The sequence below is a fragment of the Grammomys surdaster genome, unplaced genomic scaffold (genome assembly GCF_004785775.1).
Source record: "Grammomys surdaster isolate TR1022 unplaced genomic scaffold, NIH_TR_1.0 139, whole genome shotgun sequence".
Taxonomy (NCBI): Eukaryota; Metazoa; Chordata; class Mammalia; order Rodentia; family Muridae; genus Grammomys; species Grammomys surdaster.
Window position 1 is genome coordinate 11,818,052 of NW_021604597.1, and position 19,889 is coordinate 11,837,940.

The window sequence follows — 19,889 nt, forward strand, 5'->3', positions numbered from 1 at the left end:
TCTTTCTTTCTTTCTTTCTTTCTTTCTTTCTTTCTTTCTTTCTTTCTTTCTTTCTTTCTTTCTTTTTGAATGGGGCTAGATTCTAAAATGTCTCCAGAAAGTCGATATATTAGTAGTCTTATACTCTAATATAACAATCTGATGAAATGTATGTATCAAAACAGATACCTTGATGTAGAAGCAAATTCAGTTTTTTCTATAGAGGACCTGGAAGAAAAGACCTGTCTTTTTAATTTTCCCTCGGTGACATAAGCTATACTTGTTATAAGCCTATGTACTGTGGTGGTTAGTTTTGGACTCTCAGCAAAAATGTGAACTTCTGTGTCCCTTACAATTGATCCAGCTTTACTTGATGAGGCTGCCCCTGCTCTCCTGCATTCTCTTCTCACCTCACCACGGAATCACTATTTGGAGGGTCTTTGCGCTTTCCATATGGTCTTCCTTTTTCTAAAATACTTGTTAAAATTTAGTCTGACTGTTTAGCTCAGGCTGTCCTCGGTTTATCTGTTCTTAGTCTTTGGAGTGCTGTGATTACAAGTGCCTACATCATGCTTATCCAAGGTGGGAATTCTATGTAGAACAGAGATGATGCTGGCTCTGGAGCTTAGCAGAGGTGATACTTTAACACCAAAAGGCAGCTACTAGAAGCTATCTGTTTATAAATGCACAGGTTGCAGTCAGCACCATAAGTAGAGGAGGCTTCATGAAGAAGTAGCGCTATCAGAGTAAGTGCTCCTGGTCACTCCTTTCTGTCTGCTCTCACATCCTGATGCTTTCTTAGAGAACAGAAGCAACGTTGAAGGTGGTTCTCAGAAGACTTCTGATATTAAAACTGTTTTTGGTATCATCTTGCCATGCTTAACTTTTAATGGGTTAAATTAGTGGAGTAACCCTCACCTACCATCCGTGCAAGGGTCAAGGTTTATGCAACATCTTCCTCGTGTGTGGCTTTGATCCCCATAAGAGAGTAAGACAAGCAGTTTTCTAGCAGTCATTAGGTCTCAGTTTGGCATACGTTTAACTTTTTATTTAAATGGGCTCTGTGTGAGTGCACATGCACCTTGGCCACTGTTGAGTGTTTATTTTCTAAAAATCTCTTATCTCTGTTGCAAACACCTGCCTGCCTTCTTGTATGATGCAATTTTCTTATCTGTTGACCGTAAGAAGCACACAGTATGCCAACATCTCTTTTGATGTGCAGCAATTTGCAGTAATTTATGGCTGTTATATAAGCTTTTTAAGCCTTCATTCTGTAGTGTAATTTATCTGAGAGTTCTTATTCATATGACTGACGCCTTTGATTTCATTGGCTAATGCCAGGTAAGAAAGTACTCAGCTGGACAGGTGGCAGGCGGTCCTCATTTAGCATGGGACAGGTGGCATGGGACAGATTTAACTGTGGCCTTAAAATAATTTAGGGATAAAGGAGAGGCAGACCTACCTGTGTAAGAGAGGTGTTAATTGGTTCCTCAGTGGAATGAGCATTTAGATTGCACAGACTTCAGATGAACTGGTGGTATATGGATTTATCAGTGATGTCTCAGCACACAAGTTCTCCCTGGAGAAGTGGGATGTTCTGTTGTAATCCAGAAAGCAGCTACATTCCTTCATCTCCTAGGATAGGACAGGCTCCATCCTTGTTCACTTGACTGTTGTCACGTTCATTCGAGTCCCTTCTGGAATTTTAGTACCCTGGGTTTTTTTTTTTTGCTTAAATGTGGAGGGGACTTTAAGTTTTGAGCTTGAGAAATTGTTTTAACCTCAGGAGATGATTATCTGGAATGGTGCCTAGAACCAGGGAACCTGCTGCACACAGGTGAATGGCTCAGTGAGTCACCAAAATCGGCAGTGTGAACCCGAGCCAGCAGTTCTTGGGTCTCTGGGAAAAGCTGTGGGTTTAAAGGAAAATATTGATTGTGTTAGTCAGGGGTAGAACACTGGGTACTTGTTACACTCAGTGCCAGGTGCACTGCCAGTGGAGCCCTGGCTGGAAAGTGAGCTTGCTTTCCTTCAAAGTTTTGTCATTACTAAGATCACAGGAGCATCCTGCTCTTCTGCAAAGACTTTTGCTTTTCAGCATTAGCCCTCTCCCCAGGCGCCTGCTAGGGACGCTTAAAAAGTGACTGTGAAACCAGTGTTTATTCAGTTACATTCAGTGACAGCACTAACGGAACATTTGCCAGCCGCACCCTGACCGCATGGCAGAGAGGGGTGTTTGTATAATTTTTGTTACCTTGAATGCCAAGTACCTTTGAGAAGGGTATGCAGGCTCCAGAGGCAGGAGCTGGATAATGCTGGCATACTTTCTACACCTAATACAGTCATCCTCTCATGGACTCTCCTGTACTTACTGGCAAGTGGCTCTGTCAGGCATCAGGCATCAGTTCAGATGTTTCCTCTGTGTGCGTACAGAGTCCAGACTCCCCAGTCAGGGATTGGTTTTTATATTTTCTTCAAAGTACTTGGACTGTGTTTGTAGTGGCTAATGGTGTGGTGTAGGACCTCATACTCTCTGCTTCTGGGCATGTGCAGTCACCTTTGGGAGGCTTTTTGGAAATTGCAGAAATGAGAAAGGGAAACCAAGATGTTCATGAGAATAAGTTTGTTGGCTTAAAGATAAGATATATCTTTTGAGTTTTAGCAGTATAATCTGATGGGACTTATGCTTTTGGGATTTAGACTGTATATATTTCAGAAGATACTGTTTTTGTTTAAAACCAGAGAACAATAAATGTAAAAAAAACATGAATATTATTCCTTTGTGCAGAAATACTTAATACACTTAAAAGCCAAAGAAAACTTCCATTTTTTGTTTTTAAATTTATTACTTGCCTGCACTTGTTGCTTAAAATAGTAACATCTGAAGTCCAATAACTTTTCATTAATAGATTTCTAAGACAGCAATCTGATAAAATTATTTTTTCTACCTTAGATGGTAGTCAACAATGTCTGTTGTATCTTTTGAACTTAACCTCCTCTTCCTCTTCCTCCTCCTCCTGCTCCTCCTCCTCCTCCTCCTTCTCCTCCTCCTCCTCTTCCTCCTCCTCTTCCTCCTCCCCCTCCTCCTCCTCCTCCTCCTCCTCCACCTCCACCTCCTTCAAGTCAGGGTTTCTCTGTGTAGTTTTGGCTGTCCTACAACTCACTCTAGACCAGGCTGGCCTTAAACACACAAAGAGTTGCCTGCCTCTGCCTCTCAAGTGCTGAGATTAAATGTGTACACTACCACTGCCCAGCTTTGAGCTCTTCCATTACACTCATTTGTCCAGTGCCCACACTCATGGCCCCATACCCATGTATACCGTGGTACACAGTAGGGTTCAGAGTACCACTTTTGGGAGTTGGTACTCTCAGGTCCCAGGGATCTAACTTATGTCAGCAAGACTCATAAACTCCTGAATTCTCACCTGTCCTCTTTTATGTTTAAAATATAGTCATCCTTCAATTTTGGCATATTTTACCCCTTGTAATTATATAGTCATCTTGGGTGCCAGGGAATGTGTTCATGTTGGACAGTAGGACTTGTAGGCATAGTCTTAGCATTTCACTGTGATTGTATTGAAGTATTCTCTTAGCATTTTGGAAAATTAACTTTAACTTACATAAATAATTTGTAACATGGTCCTTATGCTGAAAAGAATCCAAATGTTCAAATAAAACTGAAGCCTTTTTCAATTTTATCTAACCCCAGTTTTCTTTCCTTTGCCACAGATTTTTTTTTTAAGTTTAATGGAACTTTTAAAAAATCTGCATACATGCTTAAAAAATAGGTGATATATATATGTATATCACTCACATAAATAATTAGTGTTTTTATTTGCCCTTTCCAAGTTATATTTTTGGAAACGTTTGAGATCTATACATGATTCGCAGTGTTGTAATTGTTACATTATTCTGTAAGATTCATATAAATTACTTTGATCTATTCTTTCTACTGGCATGTACTCATTGTTTGTAGATCTGGATTTCATAAAGATGTTTTCTTTGCAGTATTTCATGTACTTGGCTTTATTTCCCCCATAGCTTACCTTTTATCTTGCTTGTATTACTTTCTTCCTTCTCCCAGCCTTCCTTCTATTCTATCATATATGTATATATTGTGATATATAAACGGTTTTATGTGTCTATATAAAATCTAGGATTCAGAAATGAGTAAACACAATATCTGTCTTTCTGAGTCTAACTTACTTTTCTTGATACAATAATCTTAAGCTGCATATGTTTTCTAGTAAATGATATAATTTCATTAGTCTTTATGGCTGAATAAAACTCTGTTGTATATACTGTGTATGTATAACCTTTTTACATTTATATGTGTGTACATTGTTTTTACCCACCTACCTGTTAATGAACACATAGGCTGATTTCATTACTTATCTATTGTGAATAGTACCACAATAAACGTAAATATGATGATTTCTCTGGTTTATTGACTTACGGTTTAGCTGGGTCATACTTTCAAGTTTATATGGGGCTCCATACTTGTTTCCATAGCAGCAGTCTAATTGACATTCCTGTCAACTGTGTTCCCTTTCCTCTGAACTCTGACCAGCAGTTGTCTCCTTATAATTTCAGTTTTTTAGTCTTTGGTGGGTAGGGGTGTAGAATGTGCTTTCCTATGTTTATTCACCTTTTGCTCTGCATCTTTTGAGAACTGTCTGGACATTGCATTAGCTCATTTATTGATTAGTTTGCTAGATTTTATTTTGGTAATTAGTTTTTTTGAATTCTTTGTACTCTCTAAGTAGTAGTCTATTAGAGATATGCTGACAAAGATTTTCTCTCATTTTATAGTTTGTCATTCATTCAGTTGTTTCCTTTGATGTATAGAAGCTTTTGATTTTATGGAATTCCATCTGCCAATTTTTATTATTATTTTGAAGTTACTGGAGTTCTTTTCAGGAAGTCTGTGCCAATGCCTGTACTCTGAAGTGTTTTCCTCTAACAATATTCAGGCAGGCCTTAGATGAATGTCTTTGATCCATTTTGAGTTGATTCATTTGAGCTGTGCAGGATGAGAGACTGAGGTTCATTCTGCTGTGTGTTTCCCCACCATCATGTGCTCAGAATTTTTATCAGAAGTCAGGTGGTTGTAGTTATACAGGTTAATTTTCTGTGTCCTCACATTCTGCCATATTGCACCACACCTCACTGTACTACAATGCACTGTACCATTCTCCACTCCTTGTGTCTTTGTATGTTAGTGCCATACTGTTTCGTTACTCTAGCTTTGTAATATAACTTGAAATCAGCTCTTGTGATATTGCCAGTGTTATTCTTTTTACTCCTGATGGCTTGCCTATTGGGATCTTTTGTGTGTTCAAGTGAATTTTAGGAAAGTTTTTTTTTTTTCTATTTTTGCCATTGGAATTCTGATGAGAACTGCATTGACTCTGTATATTGCTTCTGGTATAGTATAGTCATTTTCTTTACATTTCCCATATATATTTACTTAGGTTTATTTTTATTTTTATTTTTCCAATTTCAGATTTTTTTGTTGTTGTTGCTGTTTTCCAGTAGTCTCCAAATTTAAGCACTATTTTACTGTACCTCTTTATATATTGTATACCATTTGAATGTTGGCCACAGTCACCATTAAAGGGTTTTCTTGTGGCAAGGAGATGGCTCAGTGGGTAAAGACACTTGCCTGGCAACATGAATTTGATCCATGGCGCCTAAATACTGAGAGGAGAAAATTGACCTCCACATGTGCCCCATTATACAACAACGTGAGCACTTGCACACACATACCAACACACACGTACCCACCTACACACACATGCATGCATACATAAGTGTAATAACACATTTAAAGTTTTACTTTGGGTCAGGAGATAGTAGTTCCTGGTGGAATACTTGATAAACTTGAGTGAGGCTCTAGGTTCAATGTCTATGACCAAGAAAAATGTTTTTTGTTTGTTTGTTTGTTTGTTTATCTAGACTGTGGTCACATTGAACTTTATAGTCCTTCGTGTGAATAAATGCAAAGAAATAGAGAAATAAATTATTCTGTTTGGAGTTGATTTGTCATGGTCTGAGTGGTAGATATGACAATATTCACATTAGGACTCTTCTGAAGGAAAAGTAGGGTATGGAAAGGTAGGATGGCGAGTGTCTGTATAAGCAGGTGTCTCTTCGGGAAGTAGGAACTAGGCCTGAGTCTGGTGTTCTGAGAAAGTGGGGAGAGGTGAGCATAGGTTATTTAATTTAGATAATGTGAGTACAAAAGGAGATGCCTTTGTCTAAAACCAGTTCCTGGAATCCCGAGAAAGAGGATATTATTTCACTGAGTTAAAAAAACAGTGCAAGACACAGATAGAAGACAGCTTTGCATGTCAGATCTGTATCATGGTCTGCTCTCCAAGTCCCTATGCTGAGCAGTGAGAAGGAGCAAGAGTACCTCGCTTTTATGTCTTTTGCCAATACCATAGAGCAGACATCAAATGCCAAGCATTCTCACAAAGTGCTATGAAATTTCCACTCTGGTCAAGCTATGAGGGAGATGTTATTGTGCTAGGTAGAAGAATAGGTGACCCTATGTGGAAGAATATTGTCTGAGAAATGTGCTCAGTGGAGAGAAGGTGTCCTGTCCACAGAAGAGATCCAGAGAGCATGTGGATTGGCTGGGCAAAGTTGACAAGGCAGGATGGAGGATGGAGGTATCTGAGGCAGAGTGTTTGAGGGGACCTGGATAAGCTGGGCAGAGGTGTGGCTAGCACAGCTAGGCTTTGGGATCCTCGCTGTTAGTCTCTCCCACCCTTTGACCTAATAGAGGACTTAACTAAACTTTTGTGACTTTGAGTATATACTAGTTGCTGGTGAGGTCTTACTGTGAAATCAATTTAAAGTGTACCTGGTGCTGCTTTCAGGGAGGTGGATGGGACACATGCAAGAACAATTGCAGCATCTTTGGGAAATATAGTCTTAAATAAAAAAAACGAGCCTGATTTCCTTTGAGGAGTTCTGAATCTCAGCAAAGAAACAGTGGTACACTGCAGAGATCCTGCCATGTGGATTTCATATATTAAAATGTTTTATTTGCTCTCCGGACTTTAAAGTGTCCTCTGTGTCTTCTCTTGCACTCAGGTGATGCACTGTTTTTTAGACTAGATGAAACTGATAGTTGGTATCCACGACGTTTGCAAGGTACCATGGTCACCAGAATTGACTGTTAATCTTTGCATGGGGAGGTAGTCCTCAAAACTGTGTTACTCAGTTTTCTGGGTTTATCCTGAATATTTAAGTCTGATGATTTCCAGATGATCAGTCTGCACTCTGCCTTCCAATTATTAGGACATTCATTATCTGTGTGCCTATTAGTTTAGAAGATATGGAGGGAGTACAGAGTTGCTAACAGCTGCAGGAGAGAGTCACCAGTGAAAGAGAAATGTAGATTGATTCTCCCTTTGATATGAGAAGTGAACTCTGCCACTTGGTGCAGCGACTTCAAAACAGAGCAGTTTCTATTCTAAATGGCAAGAGATCCTACTTTTAGAACTCCTGTTGTAAGGTGTGTGGTCGTCTGCACACAGAGCAATAGGGAGGCCTGGAGAGACAGAGACACATGCATACCGTCTCAACATAAGCAGCAATTCAATAGCTGGCTGTCAAGAGAGCTTGGGACCCTCCATGGATCATCAAAATCATGATTAATTTACATGGAGTTGAACTACTGACCAGAGCACTGATGTGCCAGGAAGTGTACTTGGTTATTTCACAGTGTATGTAGCCCTTGGGAGAATATCATAAAAATTGAGGCAGCTTTGACTCTGTTAAATATGTCTCCCTCTTTGCTGCTTTAGACTCTTGAGATGGCCTGGAACTCAGCCTCCGATAATGGGCGCATGTGCCCAGTCACTGGAAAAGAAGTCCAGCATTTTCCGCTAGTGCTCTGCCAATGATTTCAGACTTAGGGTCTGTCTGCTGGTTCTCTTCTATTCCCATAACTTGGCTCCTTTCCCATTTTCAGTATGCCTTTCTTCCCTGCAGAGCTCCTATAGACTCAGAGTTTCTGTGGCCCTATAACTTTGACTTGGGGCTGCCTAACAAGGCCAACTCTGGTGTTCCTTCCAGCTTCCAGATGTAACTTACCAGGTTGGTTTCTTAAGGAAGAGTGTTCTATACGCTACTTTACTTTCTCCTACTTCAAGGGCAATTAAAGACAGTGTCCTTGCCAGGTGCCTGACTAGCTCAATTCCAGCCAGCTTCAGCCTCCACTGTGATGTGCTATGATATAGAGTGTGACCACTGACCTCTTTAGATATAGTGCTTTTCTCTTTCTCTCTCCCTTCCTCTATCCTTATGCCGGTTTGCTTTATGCCAGCTTGACACGGGCTAGAGTTACCTGAAAGGAGGGAACCTCAACTGAGAAAAATGCCTCCGTTAAGATCCAGCCATAAGACATTTTCTTAATTAGTGATTGATGCTGATAGGGCCCTGCTTACTGTAGGTGGTGCCATTCCCCCCCACCCCGGGGTTGGTGGTCATGGGTTTTATAGGAAAAGAGGCTGAGCAAGCCATGGGAACAAGCCAGTAAGCAGCACCCCTCCATGGGCTCTGCATCAGCTCCTGCCTCCAGGATCCTGCCCTTTTTAAAAGTTTCTGCCCCTTTTTACTTCTTGACCTTACCTTCTTCAATAATGAACTACAATGTGGAAAACATTTTCCTCCCAGAGTTGCTTTAGTCAAGGTATTTCATCGCAGAAATAGAAATTGTAACTAAGACACTCCCCTCTCCTCTATTCTCACCCACCTCTATCCTCCTTTTCTTTCCAGAAGCTGAGCTTGTAGACTAACTTTTCTTATAGAATTTCATAGAAATATCATTGCAATGATGGTCTCTATCAGTGTAGCATAATACAAATTTCATTCTCTCCCTCTCTCCCTGTCTCCCTGTCTCCCTGTCTCCCTGTCTCACTGTCTCCCTGTCTCCCTGTCTCCCTCTCCCTCTGTCTCTGTCTCTCTGTCTCTCTCTGTCTCTCTGTCTCTCTCTCTGTTTCTTTCTCTGTCTCTCTCTCTCTGTCTCTCTCTCTCTGTCTCTCTCTCCCTCTCTCTCTCTCTCTCTCCCTCTCTCTCTCTCTCTCTCTCTCTCTCTCTCTCTCTCTCTCTCTCTCTCTCTCTCTCTGTGCGTATGTTTAACTAATAAAGTCACTACATCCACTACAAAGTTGTAATGTCTGGGAAAAATGCTAGTATCTCATGACAAGATACATTTGTTTGCTACTGCAGTGTATTACATGGAACAGAGAAAACAATCCTGAAACCAGCTTATACTCTAGGGATTTAGAGAATGGTTTAGAATATAAAAGGCTAAAGTGATGTTTTCAGAAGAATAGGCAAAAAAACAGAAACAAAAAAAACAAAACAACAACAAAAAAACCCCCTCCTGACCTTGACTGACACAGAAATCATACACAGAGGGAAATATTAGAGTTCTGTTCATAAGAGGTCAACAGATCAAACAGGATCGAAGTTTCAGTTAAGTCAATATATGTATAAAATATGTCAGGAAAGTTCATACATAGGCAGGAGGAGGAAGGGAGATAGCATTTGGTGACTGCTCCTCAGGTCTCTGTACCGTGATCTGCTTCATTCCTGAGGTCACCACTGTATGTTTAGTGCACGCCTGATAGCTCTTATCACCCATTCTTTCCTGAGAGACGTTTTTCTCAAGTGAAATTTATTGCAGACCCAAGAAAGGAACCTCAATGCCAGCGTCCTGAATAACTCATTGTTTTGCGTTCTGCCATCCCAAGCCACCTGCTACTTTACAAGAAGAATAAACACAAATAAAGAGCAGCTAAGACTCGGCCACCACCTTTACAAGCAGGTGTCCTTTCTTCTCTAAGAGAGGCATCTCACGCCACCTCCCTCATTCCTTCCTGACTCAGGCCTTTGCTATGTGTCAGGGCATCATTGCCAGGTATGCGGAATCCAGCCTGATCATCCTCCTTATCTCTGGTCCTCGCAGCCCCGTCTGTCACCACTCTTTCTCAACACAGCCTCATAAGCCTTGCTTGGTTTGGACCTGACTCAAGTCTTCCTTGCTGCCTTTTATCTTACTGTCTTCATTTCTTCTAGTTGTAAATAGCCACTTCTCTTTGCCCTGGCTTCCCTTTTACAAGGCGATACTGTTACTGTTGGCATCATTAAACATTTCTATTTGGATGCATTGCTTGTTTTATTTCTCTTCTTGGAATGAAGATACTAAAACATTTTGGGTTTTGTTATTGAAAACAGTCCTTTCATTTAAATGCTAAGATGTATTTATTATAGGAAAGTCAAGAATTACTAGTAGACAAAAAAAGAAAATTGTGCCCGGGAGGTGGTGGCGCACGCCTTTAATCCCAGCACTTGGGAGGCAGAGGCAGGCGGATTTCTGAGTTCAAGGCCAGCCTGGTCTACCGAATGAGTTCCAGGACAGCCAGGGCTACACAGAGAAACCCTGTCTCGAAAAAAAAAAAAAAAAAAAAAAAGAAAGAAAGAAAATTGAAATGAATCCAAATCTCTCTTCATCCAATCACTGTTGACAATTTGGTTCATAAGTTCTCTGGTCTTTAAAAAATGGTGTGTATAGAGAGGCTGGAGAGATTGCTTAGTGGTCAGAGCACATATTGCTCTTGTAGAGGACTGATATTCTGTTCTAGTATCCACACTGAGTGCCACAACAACTACCTGTGTTCTAACTCCTGGAGATCTGGAACCCTTTTCTGTCCTCCAGGAATGCCTGTGCTCATGCATGCACATACACACATCCTTACAAATACACACACCTAAACGTTGAAGAAATCATTAGAAGATTCTTTTAAACATGTATATAGACATTTTCTTTTAAGCATAAATTCAATGTTGTAGAAGTAGCTTTGTCCTTTATCATTTTTCCTTTAACAATGCCTGTGTCCGTGAACTTGAAGATATCTAATCTGTGTGTGTGTGTTTTTCGTTTTTGTTTTTTTTAATCTTACACTATCCCAAATGGCTTTGGCTATTGCCATACCTTCTTCTATAAAGCCCATAAACTATTTCATTAAGTAAGTGGAAGTTTAGGTCTTTAACTAATTTTCTATTATTTGTCATTAGTTTCTAATTATTGATTTAAAATTTTAATATTAATTTTTAAAAAAATTTTATTTTAAAATTTTTGTGTGTATGAGTCTTCTACCTGCATGTACGCATGTGTACCATATACATGACTGGTGACTGGAGTCAGAAGAGAGCTATGGGTGTCCCAGAACTGGAGTTTCAGATGGTTGTGAACTACCGCGTAGGTGCGGGTAACTGAATTCTGTAAAAGCAGTACTTGCTTCTAATTGTTGAGCTTCTCTTCGACTCCTAAGATATTTTTATTGCAGAAGCAATACAAATACATTTTCTTTTCAGCAAAGTTGACATACAGTTTAGACTGGAAGCTACTGTGTCTTCATTTCCAGTCCCAACTATTCAACTGCTAATTCCTGTTCTGGTCCTCATTATTTTATTAAATGATCCATTTTTTGAAACTACTCGCTTTTGTTAAATAACATTATAGGATTTCCCTTTTATACCGTTACATTCTTTCTAGCTTCCACATGTTAGTAAACCTCATAGTCTGTTTTAATTACTGATATATGTACAAGAGGCACGTTTTACATTTATTTGGGGGAGGAAAACGAATACATTTGGTCTCACACTCAGAAGCACACATGTGGATGTAGGTGAGAGACAACAATAAATAAGGGGAGGGATCTGTTTAGTGGGAGAAATGTTGGGACTTATGAAGTAGTTCAGTCAGGAGGCAGTGCTGGCAGCTTAGCTCCTAATGCAGCTGACTCTGGGACTCTAATGACTTGTGGTTTCTGGGGCATTGAGGGGGAGGACCTGGGCAGGAGTAGCTGCCAATCATGACTCCAACCTCACTAAAGACATTTGAGGGGCCCAGGAGACAAGTCAGTTGGTAGCAAACATTGAGGACCTGAGTTAGAACCTACTTTTAAAGCTGGGATGGTGGCATGTACTTTAATCCCAGCACTGGGGCAGCTGAGATAGGATCTCTGCATCTTGGTGGCTAGTGAGTCTAGGCTAACCCATAAGCTTCAAGCCATGCAAGTCTTTGCCTCAAAAACAAGATGGTTACCTCCGGAGAAACAATAGCTAAGTTTGCCCTCTGGCCTCTACACATACTCTCATAAACATGCACCCACGAATAACACACACACACACACACACACATATACATACACACACACACACACACACACACACACAGAGACAGACAGAGACAGACAGAGACAGAGACAAATACAGAGAGACAGGGAGACAAAGAGACAGAGAGACAAAGACAGAGAGACAGAGAGAGACATGGAGAAGTTTCAGAGGTCAGTGTGCTGCAGTGGCTGTGAGGTCAGCGTGTGGGATGGGCAGGCAGGGAAGCTTAGCTCTGAAAGGTAAGCTTTTCTATGTCTTCCTTTTAACTTGTAAACTAGAGATAATAATATTTATCTTGAAAGGTTGTAGGTTTAAGATGCATGAATAGAAGTGTGCCTGGTACATAATAAACATTTGACATATTGGTGATAACCATACCTGCCTGCTTAACAATGCATGCTTGCTTCTGAGGGCCAAGAGGGGATGGTAGAATTGAGTTAACAACAGAAGATCAGAGAGAGGATTAGTCTTTTAAACAAAGGAATCAGGAGGTCACTGGCACATTAGTTAAGATATTTTAAACTACAAATATGTAAGGTCTGTGCCTTACTGGCTCTTTTTCTCCCTTCTTTCCTCCATGTTTGTCTTGCTTTTTTCCTTCCTTCCAAATACCATCTTCTCTATATATTCACTGTTCACCAGAACAGTGGTCCTGCCTTCATCTTGACCTTATGGTCTGGTCTTAAGTATGCAGGTCTCTGATACTTTGAAAAAGAGACGTCTCCTGTGTCTTGCAGCTTGTCTAATTGGATGTCTCAGTCAAAGAAGTGGAACTGGAGAGAACCCAGAGAGAGAGTATATAAATTGAAGGCACTATTTCTGGACCCTATCAGCTGTGTCATTGTCACAGATTGCTGCTGATGCCATGTTCTCTTTGCATGGAAAGAACTCTGGCTCATTTATACTTGAGGGGTGACATCGGTAATGGAAGACTGGAAGAATTCAGGAATGACTGTCCTGTAGTATATTTTGTGCTTTGCAGCCTCGTTTTACCTAGACTGTTGGAAAGGAAACTTGAGAGTGGAGAATGGTTACTCGAGATGAGTAACCAGTTTATTTTCTGCAATTGAGTAGACTCTGGTAAGTTTAATAGGCTTAGCTCAAACATGTATCTAGTATAAAGTGCTTTGTGAAGGGATTTTACATGACAGGGATTTTAGATTATAACTATGAAGTGTGGTTTTTAACTGACTACAGTTCTGAGTCTTCCTGATTAGTCATTTTTCATGGGTCTCTCTATTTTGCTTTCTCTGAGTGTCAAAGAAAGAGAAGGAGCACAGACACCCATCTTATCCAGAAAGAGCCTTATATCACAGAGGAGCAAGAACATGGCTTTGTTTGCACCACAGAAAAAGTTGTTCAAGGAGCCAAGTACTGATGCTCTTGATCTTGGCTCTGCATAGAAAGGGTCATCAACAAGTTCAGTGTTAAGGGGCTTTCTTAGAGAATTTGGCTGACAATCCTGTCATGGGGCATAAAATACTGAATAAGGTCTCTGGCTTGCCTGTGAGCTCTCTGTAATGTGAAGATGCTTAGTGTAATTGTACTGACTGCAGAAGTGAAATCAATGGGGAAGCTTATCTGTTCTTCCCCATGACATTTGTCTTTGAAGCTTAGACTTTGCATTGTGACAATGTCCAGGTTGCTATTAGAAAATGTGACAAACTAGGTGGATTATAAAAACAGAAGTTTCTTCCTTAGAGTTCCAAAGGCTGAGAAGTTAAGTTCAAGGCAGAGTTGGTATTCTGTGACAGATTGCTTTCTGACTCAAGAGTTCTTTCTTGCTGCATATGTGCCTGGTGCTAGGGGGATGGGGTCTCCCTTTGGCTTGTTTTTAAAGACACTAATCCAAGTCCCGAGGGCCCCACCTACATGACCTTATCCTTGGCTAGTGAGCTGATACAGCAGCTTTGAGGATAAGGTTTCAGTATATGAATTTGAGAGGGAGACCCCAGCATTCAAATGTCAAGAAGGAAATTGGCACGAATTAACATGTGAATACTTGCTTTGACTAACTTACCCTTTTTGAGATTTGGTAAACTCTGTTTGAGGAGAGAACTAGGCAATTTCATATCCAAGGAAGTGCTCTCTGTTAAATTTAGCAAATTGTTAATTTATCATTCAGATATGTAAAATATAAAGGTCACAAAGATCAAAGGAAAAGAAATTAAGTGCTGATTACAACAGGGAGTATATAATCTACAACTGTGAAATTATACGTGTTGTAACATAGTGAGTTCTCACAGACATACTTTCCAGTCTTCAACAGGTCAGAAGTGCAATCCTTCACATTCTGCTGTTTTATGTGAATTAATTTTTATTCACATAAAATGGTAAAGATATTGACGTGTTTGACAGTGTAGCGTCTACGTGGCCAGATCTGAATAGTTTTGTGAACAGGTTAGATTGTGCAAAGTCAAGAACGTCACAGAGGTTCTTCAAGAACTGAATTCAGTTCTTAAAGTTTCATGAATACACTTCCAAAATTTTTCTTACTGATGATAAGTTTAATTAAGCAAGAAGGTTCACAGACGGCTCCTCTGGCTGTTTGCTGTTTCCATTTGTACCCAGCTGGGGCTTTGGTATGAAGTGTATATTTAAGAAATGACAAAGGAGGCTCCCATTCTTGCATCTTGCCAGGAGGCTCTAAACTGGACTGGGAAGCTATTTGTTCAGCATCTAGTGAGTGTGAAAGTTCAGCTTAGGGAAAGAAGGAATAAGAAGCTGCCACAGGCCAAACCCCGTTCTCCAAGCATAGTACCAGCAATAAAGCTGATAAAGTCGGTACTGTGATTTTCATGCTAAAAATAAGATCAAAAAATTGAAATTAAAAAGAAAACTGAACAGTTTTAGTTTCTTTGATTATAGATGGAAAATTAGAACTCATATGTGTCAGTAACTAGTATGTTATTTTTCTTTTCCATACATGGAAACAAGGGATGTGCTTAAAGACGTGGAATAAACATGATTATTCTTTAGATTCTCTTAGCAAAAGCTTACAAACTTCAGAAAGCACGTAACATTTAAATCTGTGCAGATAATGATGACTAAAAAAACCCCAAAGCCTTGAACCGTCTCGTCATTTCGGCTTAAGTATACTGACAAGATTACTGTTTTGGATTTTGAGTATCTATTTGAAACGAACTTTCTCATTGCATTCTTCTTTCTCTCCCCTCACCCCTCTCCCCACTGTTTCTTCCTCCCCTTCTTCTGTCCTCCTGCATGGTGCTCCTGTACTCTTCTCCTCTGGCTCTCTTTGGCTTCCAGCACTCCATCGGAGTGGCATTTCGGATGGCTCTGACCTTGTTCATCTCTCTTCACAAGCCATCTGACACGCTCATGACCTTGTGTCTCCAGACAGCTGCCGTGCACCCTGGGTGCTGCTTACTGTGGAAGGGCCCTCAGGTAGACAAAATGATTCCTCTGGCATCCTGTCCATGGTGTTACTACCCGATACAGAAGGATGGGCAGAGGGAGGACAGGCCCTGTGACCTCGGCTGCCAGCCACAAGGGACTTCTTGGTCGTAACTCACTAGAGTGAACTTTCAGCTTCCCTGAATCTGTTCCAGTTCAGTTTCCTTAATCATAATTCAAGAGCACTTCCTGGAGTGGTTTTTTTTTTTTTTAAACCACTACATTTGTCTGGGGACACCACTGGCTTTTATACATTGCATTAATATTACAGAAAAGTGATACTTCTTTGCATTATAAGTTCAACTTTTTCAAAATATTTCCTCTTCCCCCTCCCTAGGGTGACGGCTTTAGCAGTTCTTTGCTCCCCTTGATTGGATGAAGAAGTACTCATCCACCCTCAGAAATACCAGCTGTCATCTCTCTGGGTTTCTGAGCAGAGTATTTAATTTTCCTCCACAGAAAAAACTTCAGATGTAAACTCCAGTTGGATAGAGAAGCCAGCAGTGTGGCAAGGCCTGCTGGTGACCTCACCTGCAGGGATTGTGGCGCCATGCCTGCCTGCACATCCATCCACCAGGGGTTTGTCAGGCAGGAAATCCTGTCAAGTTCCTGCCCAGGCTTACCAAATGGAGCTCTGAAGGATTTCATTCTCAGCCCAGTCTCCCTCCTTATTAAAACATGTACGGAAGCTTTTTTACCCATGAGTTCTTACTGACAGCTTGACCTCGGGTCAGGATGGTGGATAAAGATAAGAACGTTCCATGATAGGCATGGTCCAAAAAACACATGGAAACTTTGGTACAGATCTGGCGTGAGAAGGAGTCTTAGTGATGATAGCCCAGCCCTAGAAATGGGGTGCCTGTCATAGAGAGCAGGGGTCACTATAAATCACTGAAAGTGAAGCTTTGCAGTTGGGCAGACATAGACTGGATCCTGGCCTTGGTCCTTGTAGCTATGTTCTTTTGGATCTCAAGCCTCAGTTGATACCATCTGTGAACACTATTAAGTTACCAGAATTTTTATGAGAATCCAATAGGAAAATATATGAAATGCTGAACACAGTTCCTAGCATGAAATAAGTGACAAATGATTATTGATTTTACTATTGATTTGGGACTCACTCTGCTCTAATGCTTTCTAAATCATTATGAAAGCAAATGAAAGACAATGATGTGATTGTCTGGAGTTTCTACAAGAGTACTATGGAGAGAGCATTACGTTTCACTTGCCTTCACGATAGGGTATGTGTCACTCCCTAGGACCTGGTGAAGGTCTTGCGGTGATGGCCAGGGATACTTTTAAGGTTTCATCTTCTAGACCCCCAACTTCTGACTATTCTTCTAAAAGTAGACAGGGCTTCCTTCCCATCTGCTCCTTCACATTTGCTTTCTTGCCCGTTTGATACATGAAGAGATTTCTCTTACTCATCTCAAATCTTTCCATGGCATCTTGTCCTGTGTTGAAAATCTAAGACCCCAAGAGGATCCATTGACAAGATGACAAGAGTAAACTTGAAATATTGGTTTTAGTGGCATCTTCTTGGTTAAGGACATCATGAATCTGACTCTTACTGGGAGCTGTCTTCAAAAAAAATTACTTTTTATTTTAATGAATTGAATTGTTAGGCATAGTGGCCCATGCCTTTAATCCCAGCACTTGGAGGCAGAGGCAGGTGGATCGCTGTGAGTTTGAGGCTTCCATAGTAAGTTCCAGGACCATCAGAGCTACATAGTGAGAGCCTATCTTGAAAAACCAAACAAAACAAAACCCAACCAAACAACCAAACAACCTCATAAAATGTTAGTGATTGTGCTACCTTAATCATAGAGTGCTAATGGCATCTGTGGTGATTATCTATTTCAGGAGAATTTCTTTATACTTGGAGCTCAGTGATTGATTATAGGGGATTTTAGAAAAGAACATTTGAAAAATATCTCTGGTTTCAAAGTACTCCAATGGTGGTTAGTAGGAGACCTGAATGCAAATTTTTATATTATATTATGAAATTTTGGTGAGAAATTGTCATAAAAATATGATTTCAAAAAGAGAAGAGAACGAACAACATGAACTATCCATCTGCTAAAGAAATTGATTTGTTTTTCATGGATGATAGTGGATATCACATAATTACAATTTTATGTTAACTTGGATGAATTTTAAAAATTTGAAGTTGTAATAGTTGTCAAACATTTTATATTAGGTTTTTAAGCTTATGATGGAAAAGGTTAGGTATCAGTTTAATAAAGAGGCTCCAGAAACAGTTCTTAATGATTTGGGAAAGGAAGACAGCAAAGGGTTAAAGACGGTCCTGTCTCATTGCTGTAGATTTCTCACCTAAGAGGAGCAGCTCTGTCCTGTTCAGGGTGTGACCTTCTCTCTTCATGACAACCTTCTGCTAAGTGAACCTTTGGCTGAAAATCAAGGAAGTGTAAGGTGTGCCAGGAGAAAAGCAGGCCCCTGCATCTTGGAGTTCGTGGGCCGCCTTCATTCTTGGGTTTAGGGACTGGCTATTGATGGGAGCTCCAGCACTCAGATAGGTGTGCAGTTGAGGTGAGCATTTCGGCCTCTCAACAATGACACCACAGCTTTATATCAAGTACATGGCTGGTGTTTTCATGTCCCGGAGACACTGCTGCTTCCAAGGCACAGGGAGATTGATGTCCTCGCTTGTCAGTTAAATCTGATGAGACCACAGTTGCTTGGCAAGGTGGTGGGAAGATCTCTCTGAAGAACCCTGACAGCCCTATGGTTAAGTGATGAAATGACTTCTTTGTGTAAACTTGGACAGTTAGCTCCCAGAGCTGTCCACCATTTTCTCTGATTTCTGATTTCGTCTTTATGACTTGGACGTAGTAATCTGATATTCTGAAAATACTCAGAACTAAAGACTGAAACAAAATTTTAAACTGATGCCACTGTGTTGCGGGATTTTTTTGTTTTGTTTTTTCCATTGAACTATGCTAATTCTACATCTTGCATGGTTTCTTTTAATTCATTTTAAAGAGCATGCTTTATGTACAAAGCAAGCAGTTAAATTCAGTGAAATAAACTCTGCTTTGCTTTTTCTTCCAGGTGAAAAGAAATGGGCTCTCTCAGACAGTGAGCCAGGAGGAAAGGAAGAGACAGGAGGTACGGTTATCAACTTAGGACTATATGTATTTTATTTTTTTTGTCTTCACCTGCTATGTGTGCTTGTCCAATGTTTGGAAAGATACTGTGAACACAGCAAGTTTTATCTTTGAATAAAGCTTCACATGTCTTAGCCCTCAAAACAGAAAAAAAAATTATAAATGTCTTTTCAGTCTTTTCAGCATTGCTCTGAAACAACAAAGGGCATCAAAGAAATATGTTGAAATACAGACATTAGATCCTGGGGCTGAAAAAGCCCAAATCAGAAACCCAGTGCTTTTATTAGTCCCTACACAACATACCCTGATCATCCATGCACAATGTTTGGGGAATAAATGATACTTCTCTTTTCTTATTATATATTCAAGAATTTCTCCAAAGTTTGAAGTTTAATGAAAAAAAAATCCCACTTCTATATCTTATGCATTTGAACTTTGTCTGTTCCTATTGAATTCTAAGTGTTGATGGGCTGCTTCAGTCTGCTACTCCTGTCTCTTCCTCAGGCTTACCCCCTGCTTGCTCTGCAGTAGTCAGTGCCTCTTTGGTTACACAGTCAACCTGTGTCACTGTAAACTCTTCCCCATTGGAGAACTTGCCTTTGCGTGTGATCTCTGCTGTGGAGTTCAATACATCTTTTGTCTGTCTTTGTACTTTGAGTGCAAGTGCTGAAAATATTTGAAGTCATTCCAAGCCCCAAAATACATCAAGCATCTATTCCTATAATTTTTGCTCAGGAATGGCGAATTTTCTTTACTTTTTTTCTTTTCCTTATTTATTTATTTATTTATTTATTTACTTTTTATTTCTTAGGGACAGTTTTGTTGATTGTATAGATTTAAACAAGGTACAGGCTAACTCTTAGTGTTCTTACTCTTTAAAATGGAATTTTTAAATAGATTTTTTTAAAAAAAAACAATTTTCTAAAATGTAAAAAAAATAAAAATATTAAAAAATAAAAGTTTTAAAAGTAGTTATGTCAGTTATCTTCTTAGCTGAGGCTAGACCAGCATTTTAAGGTCAAGCCCTCCAAAACCTTACAGATACTAAAAAGGGTAGTAAAGGCTGAAGTTAGCTCTGCTAACTTGATGTAGGAGATATATTCCAGCAGCTGGGAATCCACCTGCCTGTGTCTATCCTTCTCCCACTCAGCTACTTTCCTCTGTGTT

The 19,889-nt window shown here is 40.1% G+C and overlaps 1 protein-coding gene across 1 annotated transcript in view; it reads left to right on the forward strand.

Annotated features, from left to right (window-relative positions):
* The window catches only part of Arhgef26 (Rho guanine nucleotide exchange factor 26), a 108,707-nt gene that overhangs the window by 8,835 nt on the left and 79,983 nt on the right, over positions 1 to 19,889 (forward strand). Inside the window, exon 4 of the mRNA XM_028763587.1 lies at positions 18,667 to 18,723. Within this exon, the coding sequence (XP_028619420.1) occupies positions 18,667 to 18,723 (57 nt within the window). The remainder of the gene's footprint in view (positions 1 to 18,666; positions 18,724 to 19,889) is intronic.